General features: G+C 38.5%; 1 protein-coding gene across 1 annotated transcript; it reads left to right on the top strand.

Moving 5' to 3' along the window:
- Positions 1-1,462: 1,462 nt before the first annotated feature.
- Positions 1,463-3,957, top strand: LOC146624042 (transmembrane 4 L6 family member 5-like). The gene is made up of 5 exons (XM_085363631.1): positions 1,463-1,718; positions 1,935-2,000; positions 2,844-2,983; positions 3,074-3,294; positions 3,399-3,957. The coding sequence occupies exons 1-4, from the start codon at positions 1,542-1,544 to the stop codon at positions 3,264-3,266; spliced, it is 576 nt and encodes a 191-aa protein (XP_085219757.1). The 5' UTR covers positions 1,463-1,541; the 3' UTR covers positions 3,267-3,294; positions 3,399-3,957.
- The last annotated feature ends 8,219 nt before the right edge of the window (positions 3,958-12,176 follow it).

The following is a 12,176-nucleotide window of genomic DNA, read 5'->3' as shown; positions in this document are numbered from 1 at the left end:
AAAGTCATTAGGGCTTAACCCTGTATTCTCTAACAGACTTCTACACCCATCTGTCATTCAGAATAGCAGACTTAATGGGTAACCAATTTTCAGCCAAGACCCAATTTCCAGCCAAATCATTTCCCCAAATCACCTCTATGCCATGGATAGGTAAAGCAGACTGAACCCCAGTGAACCCCAACGTGGATATCATCCACAAGGCCACACAACAGCCTGGCTTTATTCAGTGGTGGGTTTTTTCTGTTAATAATAAAGACAATAAAAACAACTTACAATGGACAGAAGAATAAAAGAAAAAAACACCACTCATAGCAAAGAAACACAGACAAGTGGTCTAGTTATATTCAACACTCTGAGAATATTAAGCCATCTCTAACAACCATTACTAAGCAAATATAGTTCAAAGAATAGGATCTCATCACAAATGACCAAACCTGAGACTAATGAAATCACAGACTTCCTCCAAAGGCAAGTCCAAAGAGACAACTAGCCAAATTTTTCTATGCAAGTGGAAGATGCAGAGCACTAAGTGAAACCTTACGAAGTGATACAAACAAGCGTTTACGTAACTTACTTCAAAAATCTTACAAGGTCAAGATTACTCTGCAGACGAGCCCCATTTGCCCTGCGTCTATCTTTTTCATGTAACTGGTGGTTAGAGCTGTCCCAAACTTAGAAGCAGAACACCTGAGCAGTTCAGACTCAGGTACACTGTAAAAAGCCCTGCCAGAATATCCCTTTTTCTGCTTCTCTCTTCTTTATGGATGCTCATTGACTGACATTTATTTATTTATTTTTTTGGCACATTCTCACTCTTTTTTTTTTTTTTTTACCTGATTTTTGTTTCTAAGAAAAATGAGAGCCACATATGAGGATATTCATTTAAAATTTCAATAGAATAGTAGCAGTATAACGTCCTCATAAGTGGATCTCAGGCCATGTAGAGCAAAATTGAGTATTTTGGTCTAAATAACCCAAAATGTGATGTGCACACACCAGGTCCTGGGAGGATAAGCCATTTTTGGTATCGTTAGCCTAAGTCTATGTGTGGGCTCCATATTTCTTGTCACATACTCTGAGCTGGGTTCTGACATATAAACATGTGTCTCACACTAATCTAGTTGTGCATTCAAGCAATGTACAAGAAACTTGCTTGTATTTAATCCCAATAAGCATTTTGGAACTCTGATCATGCAGCTTATTTCTCAGCAGTGACATGCTCGGCACCAACATGTGTCAATAAGAGGACCAGTGTGTAGTTATAAAGTTGACCAAACAACGTCGTTATCTAATCATGCCAGCGAGTGAACAACACAAGGCTTGTGTCTCTATAATTCCACAGGGTGAGTCACACATCCTTCCGCAGCCTATCCCATATCTTTTCTGTCACTGGTTTTCACTACACCTCCCACATCCTAACCTCCCTCCCACTGGCTGCTTTTTCTTCCCCAGTCACATTGGAGTGGAGCCTCTTTCGACAAGCAAGAATCATCTGAGCTCAAACTTTGCTACCAAGTTAGTAACTTTCTCCATCTGCAGACATGTGCACTGGAAAATGTTCCCGTTTTATTGCTGTTGCTCTGTACCCACTAGTAGTCATATCTATCATCTGTAACATCGTGCTGTTCTTCCCTGATGGGGACGTCACTTATGCCAAAGACGGACATATTACCGAGGAGGTGAAATACATGGGGGGACTCATTGGAGGGGGTGTAATGGTGAGTGGTCTTTTTTTTTATTTTTCAGTCTGTTGCAGAAATTAAACATTTTTATTCTGTATATTTGCAAGGTTGAAAAGTCAGAATGCACTTGGTGCGCACTGCTTCTCAAAACACGAATGAAGGCTCATGTTTGCATGTTTAAAGAGTCTTTTAAATATTCCACTAATATCCGACTGAATATTATGTCCTATCACCTCCTTTGTCCTTCTACAGGTGTTGCTACCAGCATTGTACATTCATTTAACTGGTAAACAGGGTTGCTGTGGAAATCGCTGTGGGGTGAGTCAGACATGAGTACAATAAGATGTTGCAAGTGGTCGATTAGGGAGGCTTGATTAAGTTTAATGATTAATGCATCATATGCAATCTTCACTGAAAGGAGATTTGAACTCTGCAAATTGTCAGTAAATAGTTAAAAATAACATCAGTAAGATCAGTGGAAATACAAATAGCTATTGACCTGAAATGTTAAAGTATATGCCACAAGGTCACTCCAATGTGTGTCATACAAACTGGCCCAAAGTGATGATTATTTTATAAAAATTCCTTGTATAGTTCAATCTTTATTTTCTCCACTTTTGTACTGAGGCTAAATTCAAGTGAAGCCAAAAAAAAGAAGCCAAATTCGCTGCAATTTGCAAGCCACAACAGCATGTCTTTTTAGGTTCCTAATTTACTTAGATGTCATCCTAATTTAATTAGACATCATGTTGTTTGCAGAGTCTCCTTTCTTGATCTCGAGAGAATGTTTAAAGGTTGAAGACACAGGAAAAGGCTCACTGAAATGTTTTTGGACTTAGTGGTACAGAAATGCATTTTAATAAAAAACAAAACTTCAAACGTACAGCAATCCAGCGAAGGCCTTTTTGTTGATAGAGTTAAGCTATGATTACATTGTAAAAATTAAGCCTGCAACAGAAATAGAAAAAGTGACTTAACACAGTACCAGCAAACCTGTTTTTGTTATGTTTGGTTTAGCCTGTACTTAATTTTAAGGAGATCTGTAGTCTATGGGAAAACTAAACAGAGTTGATAAATGTTTCATTTATCAACAGGGGGGGAGTTGTGTCTTTAAACTGTATCATGATTGCATTTGACCTTTATCATTTACTCTCTCTGCAGATGTTCTTATCAATTGCATTTGCTGCAGTGGGTGTTGCTGGAGGCCTGTACAGTTTAATTGTTGCAGCACTTGGTTTGCAGAATGGGCCTCTCTGCAAAACTGTACTGATCTGGACAACGCCTTTTAAAGAACTCACAGGGTAAAAAAAAAGCACAGGAGTGACTTCCTCAGGACACGTTTGATATGTTTCTTAATTCTTAGTCATTTATAAATCTCCTGTCTTGCACAGTGACAACAACTACCTGAAGAACGATAAATTGTGGAGCTTATGCACAGAGCCCAAGAACATTGTGCAGTTTAACCTTGGACTGTTCGGCACTCTGCTGGCCACAAGCTGCCTGCAGGTGATCCTCTGTGCCATACAGATGATCAACGGGCTCTTCGGCTGTCTGTGTGGAACCTGCAACAAAGAAGTGCTTTGAAACCGAGTTCGCCTTAAAAGAATAATAGGTGAAAATAATTACATCTCAAATGATTTGCTTCTCAGATTTATATAGAGAGACTTAACTTCTCTTATCTGTATACTTATTATTTATTCATTCCTTAATCTACAGACACTGAGAGTTCCTGACAATTGATGGGCGCCCCCTGCTGGATGAATGAGGATAAACCTCTTGTCTACATCTGCATAAAACATTCTCTTTGATTTTTTACTATTTAAAAAAAAAGAAGAACTTTTTTGTATTTCATGCTTCACATATTGCAGAAAATTTTAATTTACTGTTGTGCAATCTTTTTTTAGTAATAATAAATCCACGACATTAGAAATGAGTTATGCTAATTAGATGGCCAGTTTTATATAATCTGGCTTGAAACATTGCAGCTAAAGTTTTACTATGTTTTTTTTTTAAAAATCTAAAAAGTATATCTTTTGAATAATTGTGTTTTACACCATTGATAGGTTTTAGTGGCTATTACTAATATTACATTATTTTCATTAAGCTAAACGGGACACCAGAAGAGGCAAAAGTACTGATAGTGAGGAACATGGAGGATCTGGACAAGTATAACTGACACCAATGTATCAATTACACCAGGAAATGACATGGACACGTTGAAATTAGTTCTTCAACAGAAAGTAATTGATCTAGATTGTGAATATAAGGAGCATAATATAATAGATCCAGAAATAGATTCTGAAAGTAACTTTCTCTCTTCTTTTGTTAAAAATTGTAATTATTTCACTCAGGAACAATATGAAAAAGAAATTAACCTAGACGGGAAGCTCTCATTAATTCACTTTAACAGCAGAAGTATGTACTCTAATTTTGATTTCATTAAGGACTATTTGCAACAATTTTCTCGCCCCTTTAGTATTATAGCCATCACTGAAACTTGGTTCAATGTCGATAAAGGAATAGATTTTTGTTTGAATGGATATGATTTAAAATACATGAATAGATTAAATAAGGCGGGCGGCGGGGTTGCTATATATGTTCATAACTCTATAAAATATAATGTTGTAACAACTATGTCTATGGCTATTGATGGAATTTTGGAATGTTTGACTATTGAGATTATGAATGAAAAAAAGAGAAATGTTATAATAAGTTGTATATATCGGACACCCAGTTCAAGTATTGACACTTTTAATGAATGGATAGAAAAAACGTTTGCTTCGGTGAACCAAAAATTACTATTTATCTGTGGTGATTTTAACATTGATTTGCTAAATCCAACAAGGTTAAAAGCCATTGATGACTTTACTGACACAATGTACAGCTTATCACTATATCCAACAATAACAAAGCCAAGCAGAATAACATCACATAGCGCCACTATTATTGACAACATTTTTACTAATGTCATGGATTTCCAAATTAATAGTGGTCTGCTTGTCTGTGATATAACTGACCACTTACCAGTTTTTACTTTGTGTGACTGTGATTTAAAAAAAATAGATACCAAGATCATGATAGCAAAGCGAACAATAAATGAAGAAGCAATTCATGCCTTCAATTTCGATTTAGCACAACAAGATTGGAGTTCGGTGTATGAAGAGTCAGATGTGGACAAGGCTTATGATAATTTTCTAGATATTTTTACTATGTGGTACAATAAACATTGTCCTGTAAACGAACACATGACAAAGAAAAAAAAGATAAAAAGTCCTTGGCTCACAAAAGGAATTATTAATGCTTGCAAAAAGAAAAACAATCTGTATAAACAGTTTATCAAAGTAAAAACAAAAGAAGTGGAACAAAGATATAAAGCATATAGAAATAAATTGACTGATATTATAAGAACGAGCAAACAACTTTATTATAGAAGAAGATTATATGAAAATAAAAACAATATAAAAGGAACTTGGGATGTGTTAAACAACTTAATTAAACAAGGATCTTCTGGAACATCATATCCTGAATATTTTACTGATGCAAATGGTGAAAATCACAACATGAGTAATATTGTTGATGGGTTCAATAAATTCTTCATAAATGTTGGCCCTGAACTAGCAGCAGACATCCCGTGTCATAAAAATGAAAATATCAGTAATATAAAATCAAATCCCTTTTCACTGTTCCTCTCAGCTACAAATGAGCAAGAAGTAATAAATATCACATTAAAATGTAAAAGTAAGTCTTCAATGGATTATCATGACATAAATATGTCTGTAGTTAAACAGGTTATTCTGAATATTGCTAGTCCCTTAACATATATCTGTAATTTATCATTTCAGTCCGGTTGTTTTCCAAAAAAAATGAAAATTGCGAAAGTAATACCACTATATAAAAGTAATGACAAACACAGTTTTACCAATTATAGGCCTATTTCTCTACTGCCTCAATTCTCAAAAATTCTAGAAAAACTTTTTAATTCAAGATTAGAAAAATTCCTTGAAAAACATCAAATAATAAATGTTGGTCAGTATGGTTTCAGAACGCAAAGAACCACTTCAATGGCGATAATTGAGGCAGTAGAAGAAATTACTGATACACTGGATAAAAATAAATATGCAGTTGGTATTTTTGTTGACCTCAAAAAGGCCTTCGACACAATCAATCACTCAATTTTACTGGATAAATTGGAAAGATATGGTATTCGAGGGAAAGCTGGTAACTGGTTAAAAAGTTACCTAACAGGTCGGGAACATTATGTTAGCATAGGGCATTACCATTCAGAGAAACTTGGTATTACATGTGGTGTTCCCCAAGGGTCAGTGTTGGGACCAAAACTTTTCAATGTATACATAAATTATATTTTTGATGTTTCTCAAGTACTTAAACTCATACTGTTCGCAGATGACACCAACATATTTTTCAGTAGCGATGATTATACTGATCTTGTAATGACTGTAAACAGGGAGCTAAAATTAATAAAAAAATGGATGGACATAAATAAATTATCATTAAATATAAATAAAACTAAAGCAATGTTTTTTGGTAATTTAAAATATAATATAGAATTACCAATTATCATTGAAGGTGTACCAATTGATAATGTGAGTGAAAACAAATTTTTGGGAGTTATAATTGATAACAAAATTTCATGGAAACCCCACGTCAGACACATAAAAACCAAAATTTCCAGAAGCCTCGCAGTTTTGAACAAAGTGAAACAATTCCTTGATAAAGATGCACTTCGTACTCTGTACTGTACCCTGGTTCTTCCATATCTTACATATTGTGTGGAAGTGTGGGGAAATACATATAAAAATACAACTAATCCATTAGTCACAGTACAGAAACGAGCACTGCGTATTATTCACAAGGCTGGTTATCTAGATCATACTCACAAATTCTTTCTTCAGGCAAAGTTACTTAAATTCCAGGATCTGGTTAATTACAATACATCCATAATTTTGTATAAAGCTTTTACTAAACTTTTACCGGCAAATTTACAAACTAGATTGAAATTCGAGAAAAGGTTTATAATGTGAGAGGCTTTGGAGAATTCAAATTACCCAGAACTCGAACAACCCGTAAAGGCTTTTGTGTGTCTGTATGTGGTGTGAAAATCTGGAACAGTCTGAGTTTACAATTGAAACAATGCAAAAATATTCATAGATTTAAATTTCTCTACAAACAGTTGGTCTGGTCACAGTATACTCAATGATGGGTTTTAGTGTGCTCTGTAATGTCTGTCCTCTTACCATTGCTGGTATGGATTCCAAAATAAAAAATAAAAAATAAAGTGTGCGTATGTATGTACATATATGTACTTGTGTGTGTAGATATATATGTATGTATATGTATGTGTGTCTGTTACTTGTAGTTATTACTGCCTGTTACCTGTGGTAATGCAATTTATAATTTATATATTCTGTATTCAGTTATGAAGGCTCTAATTGTTGGTTGCGAGCTGCCGCTTAGATGCTTGTATCTGCCCGGGGCTGTTGATGGGTCTGTATGCAATGATGGGCGTAGCTGCGGGAAGTTTATTGTTTTTTTTTTGTTGATGAGTGAGTATAGGGGTGGGATTTAATAAGTTTTCTTCGTCCCACTCCTTTTTCAGGCAAGTTTTGTTTTTTGTTTTGTGTATTTTATGTTCAATATAGGTATTTGTTGTGCCTGAAAATGAATAAATAAATGAATGAATGAATGAATGAATGAATTAGTAGTGTACTATATTACTAATATCTTACTATAATTAATGTAATAACCTTCAGAGCAAAATAAAATACATGACAAATGTCTTTTTACTATTATAATAAATACCAGCCTTGATATACAAATATTTCAGTGTTATCTCAAATTGTTAGCCAGTCCTAGATAAAATGACACATAATCAGGCAGTTTTGGTTTCACTGACGTACATGAATAAATAAATAAATAAAAAGGTTACACAAGAATTGAAAAAGATTAATGTTGGGGACTGGAGAATCACAGCAGAGAGTGGACACATAGCTGCCAATGATTCCATAATGAAAATATTATTTTAGTTGCTACACCAGGTTTTATGTAAGTTAAAATTAAATAGCATATGCCACTTTACTATTTTTACATAGTCTTTAACCTCCTAAGACCCGAACTCTTCCACGACATGCATTTTTAATTTCTCTTTGATATTTGGACTGATTGGGACCTGATGAATGTAAAAACAAAGAATTGCCAGATTTTTATTTTATTTATTTATTTTTTACCTATTTTTTGTTCCTAAGAAAAATGAGGATATTCGTTTAAAATTTCGATAGAACAGTAGCAGCATAATGTCCTCGTAAGTGGATATCAGGTCCTTGTAGAGCAAAATCGAGTATTTTGATCTAAATAACCCAAAATGTGATGTCCACATATGTGGACGCCAGGTCATAGGAGGTTAAGCAATGACCTACAAGTGGCGCATGTGAAGTGGATTGTTATGATTTTCAAACACCACCAGAGGGCGCTTTCATAAGAATTCTCCTCTCGAGGAGGGTAAGTAGACTAACATTTGAATTGCATTCATTTCAATTCAATTTTATTTATATAGCCCCAAATCATAACAACAGTCCCCTAATGGTTGTCATGACCACTAATCAACAACCATGACAAACTACACATTAATGATCAAGGAACTGATCTCACAGCCCATTGTTCTTTTAGTTAGCTAGTTTCAGTCATTGTACAAATGTACTGTTTATAAGATTGGGGAAACCTGCAGTCAGCTGAGACTGAAGAAGTCACTTGGATGAGTGACGAAACGTTTCTCCCACTGAACACGCTACATCCAGATGAACAGATTCAAATTTTGGAAGAAACTCCCACCAGAACCAGGTTCAGGGAAGGGCGGCCATCTGCTGTGACTGTCTGGGGTTGAGAAGAGGGAGAAAGGACAAAAGAAAGAGAAAGTCTATTTTCTCTATAAAGAATGTACAGTGTGGTTTATAATTGTAATGTGGACATGTTTAACCATAATGCACAGCCCCACATTGGATGAAAATCAAACACAATTCCCCTCCATGAATCGCCACCTTATCAAGGAGAGGTTTGTGCCCCCCAGTGATCCCAGGAGCGATGTTGTTCAGGGCAGTTTCCCCCTATTAGGGTTTCCCATGGGAGATTACCTGGCCCCTCACCTATGATCAAAGAGAAAATTGAATTAGAGAAAAATTAGAATCAGAATCAGAATCAGAATCAGAATACTTTATTGATCCCTGGGGGAAATTATTTTTTGTTACAGTGCTCCATTTTAAACCAACATTAAGACAAGACAGACAATACGCTAACTAAGAATAGTACAATATATACATATATATACATACATACATACATAAGTCACTTATAAATAAATATTTGGAAAAGAAACATGTGTAGTTGTAGCAGCAAACAGTGTGTTAAGTGGATGCGTTGTACAGGGAGATGGCCACAGGCAGGAATGATTTCCTGTGTCGTTCAGTGGTGCTTTTCGGTAATCTCAGTCTCTCACTGAACGAGCTCCTGTGACTGACCAGCATGTCATGGAGTGGGTGGGAGGTGTTATCCAACATTGTCTTTATCTTGGACAGCATCCGCCTCTCCGACACCACCTTGAGGGAGTCCAGCTCCATCCCCACAACATTGCTGGCCTTACGGATCAGTTTATTAAGTCTGTTGGCATCTGCGACCCTCAGCCTGCTCCCCCAGCATGCAACAGCATAGAGGATCGCACTGGCCACAACAGACTCATAGAAAATCCTCAGCATTTTCTGGCAGATGTTGAAGGACCTCAGTCGCCTCAAAAAATAGAGACGACTCTGGCCCTTCCTGTAAAGTGCTGTGGTGTTTTTAGCCCAGTCCAGTTTATTGTCAATGTGTACTCCAAGGTATTTATAGTCCTCCACAATGTCAACACTGACCCCCTGGATTGAAACAGGGGTCAAGTGTTTCCTGGTCTTCCTGAAGTCCACGATCAGTTCCTTGGTCTTTGCCACGTTGAGCTGCAGATGATTCTGCTCACACCACGTGACAAAGGAGTCGACCACAGCCCGGTACTCTGTCTCATCATCCCTGCTGATGCATCCAATCACCGCAGAGTCATCAGAAAACTTCTGAAGATGGCAGGTCTCTGTGCAGTGGCTGAAGTCTGTGGTGTAGAGGGTGAAGAGGAAGGGGGAGAGGACAGTCCCCTGTGGTGCCCCTGTGTTGCTAATCACCTTGTCAGACACACACTGTGGGAGACGTACATATTGTGGTCTTCCTGTCAGGTAATCAACAATCCAGGACACCAGAGAAGCATCCACCTGCATCGCTGCTAACTTATCACCCAGGAGGGTCGGCCTGATGGTGTTGAAAGCACTGGAAAAGTCAAAAAACATGACCCTCACAGTGCTCGCCGGCTGGTCCAGATGGGTGTAGACACGATTGAGCAGGTAGATGATGGCGTCCTCTGTTCCGAGACGAGGCTGATAAGCGAACTGAAGGGGATCCAGATGTGGTCTTACTATGGGTCGCAGCTGGTCCAGGATGAGCCTTTCCAGGGTCTTCATGATGTGGGAGGTCAGTGCCACGGGCCTGTAATCCTGGGGGCCACTGGGACGAGGCGTCTTTGGTACAGGGACGAGGCATGATGTCTTCCACATCACCGGGACCCTCTGCAGACTCAGACTCAGCATAAACAGTTTATGAAAGACTCCACACAGCTGGGGGGCACAGGCCTTGAGGACAAGGGGACTCACTCCGTCTGGTCCAGCAGACTTGCCTGAGTGAAGTCTCCTCATTTGCATCTCAACCTGGTATTGAGTGAAGGTGATGGGTGGGGGAGGGGTGTCAGGAATCTCACAGGAGGCAACATGTGAAGAGAGAGGCTGGCACAGTGGTGTGGCTCTGGATTCCAGGCTGACTGCAGGTGAGGTTGTGGGGGTGGGAGCAGACACTGTGGTGTCGAATCTATTGAAAAACAGATTCAACTCGTCGGCTCTATTCTCACCTCCCTCAGCTCCCCTGCTGTTGGTTGGCCTGAATCCAGTGATGGTCTTCATGCCCCTCCACACTTCTCTCATGCTGTTCTGCTGGAGTTTCCACTCCAGCTTCCTCCTGTAATTGTCCTTAGCCTCTCTGATCTTGTCCTTTAGTAACACCTGGACCTTCCTCACCTCCTCTTTGTTGCCCCCTCTGAAAGCCCTCTTCTTGTTGTTGAGGAGGGCTTTGATGTCCTTAGTCACCCACGGCTTGTTATTTGGGTAACAATGAACAGTCTGAGCTGGAACAATGGAGTCGGTGCAGAAAGTTATGTAGTCTGTGATACACTCAGTAAGCCCATTGATGTCCTCGGCGTGAGGCTCACAGAGTGTTTCCCAGTCGGTCACCTCGAAACAGCCCTGTAGTTCCGCTATTGCCTCCTCTGACCACCTCCTAACAGTCCTGGTGGTCACAGGTTCCCTCCTCACAATTGGCACATAGCGGGGGGTGAGGTGAATCAGGTGGACGATCTGATTTCCTCGTGTCAGCATTGTTCCCACATCATCATAATTAATGTTGTTCCAGGTTCAACATTGCAAGTGACCAATCACCTTCTTGTGACGTCATTCCTTTGCGACTTCGAAATACCCGCCTTCGAGTATTTCGAAATACAAGTGAAGAAGCGAAAAACCGCCGCCTGTCCGCCGAATTTGAAGTCAATTTAGGATACTTTCCTTTAATAAACGGTAAGCATTATACATATGTTCCTCACTTGGCTTGCTGTTTGTTTGCTAGCGATAGGCTACTTGACAACAGCATTAGCTAACCAGTGTTCTCTAGACCAGCGTTCCCCAACTTTTTGGGTGTTTCGTGGCCCGGGGGTTGGGTCAGGCAAAATTGCAGTAGCTTCCCTGATCATTTTACAAACATAAGTGAAGAGAATCTGGACTAAAAGGCCTAGACTTATGGTTGTGTGCTGAATCTATGAATCAAACTATCACCTGGAAACATAATTAACTGGTCCATAGCTGTGAAACTGGACATGAGTTCTTGATTCTATGGAGATTAACAGTAATCCAGAAATTTACAAATTTGTCCTGGTACATCGCGTAAATGTTGTCCCAGGGACATCGCGTAAATGTTGTCCCTGGGACATCGCGTAAATGTTGTCCCTGGGACATCGCGTAAATGTTGTCCCTGGGACATCGCGTAAATGTTGTCCCTGGGACATCGCGTAAATGTTGTCCCTGGAACATCGTGTAGAAGTTGCCCTGGGACATCGTGTAGAAGTTGCCCTGGGACATCGTGTAGATGTTGTCCCTGGGACATCATGTTAAAGTTGCCAGAGACATACCATATGAAAGTTTAGCTTCTTTTAGCCCCTGTTTGTTTTATATTATTTTATATATATATATTTTTTTTAATATTATATTTAATATTTACATTGTATTGCAAAAAACCCCAAAACAAGTTAAAATGAATTAATGAATATTGACTAATTAAACCTTCGTTATTTTTCCACCAGAAATGGACGAC

Source organism: Diplotaxodon limnothrissa, linkage group LG10 (assembly GCF_057381915.1).
Source record: "Diplotaxodon limnothrissa isolate DT_005_m linkage group LG10, D_limnothrissa_male_GT1.1, whole genome shotgun sequence".
In the NCBI taxonomy this organism is placed as follows: domain Eukaryota; kingdom Metazoa; phylum Chordata; class Actinopteri; order Cichliformes; family Cichlidae; genus Diplotaxodon; species Diplotaxodon limnothrissa.
Note: the sequence above shows the minus strand (reverse complement) of the source record. Positions and strands in the feature narration are given on the sequence as shown.

Bases quoted from the DNA above. Each gene is read 5' to 3' on its own strand.
- LOC146624042 (XM_085363631.1), top strand. From the start codon at position 1,542: ATGTGCACTGGAAAATGTTCCCGTTTTATTGCTGTTGCTCTGTACCCA. The intron at 2,001-2,843 runs GTGAGTCAGACA...CTCTCTCTGCAG, and splicing joins GCTGTGGAAATCGCTGTGGG to ATGTTCTTATCAATTGCATT. The intron at 2,984-3,073 runs GTAAAAAAAAAG...TGTCTTGCACAG, and splicing joins CCTTTTAAAGAACTCACAGG to TGACAACAACTACCTGAAGA.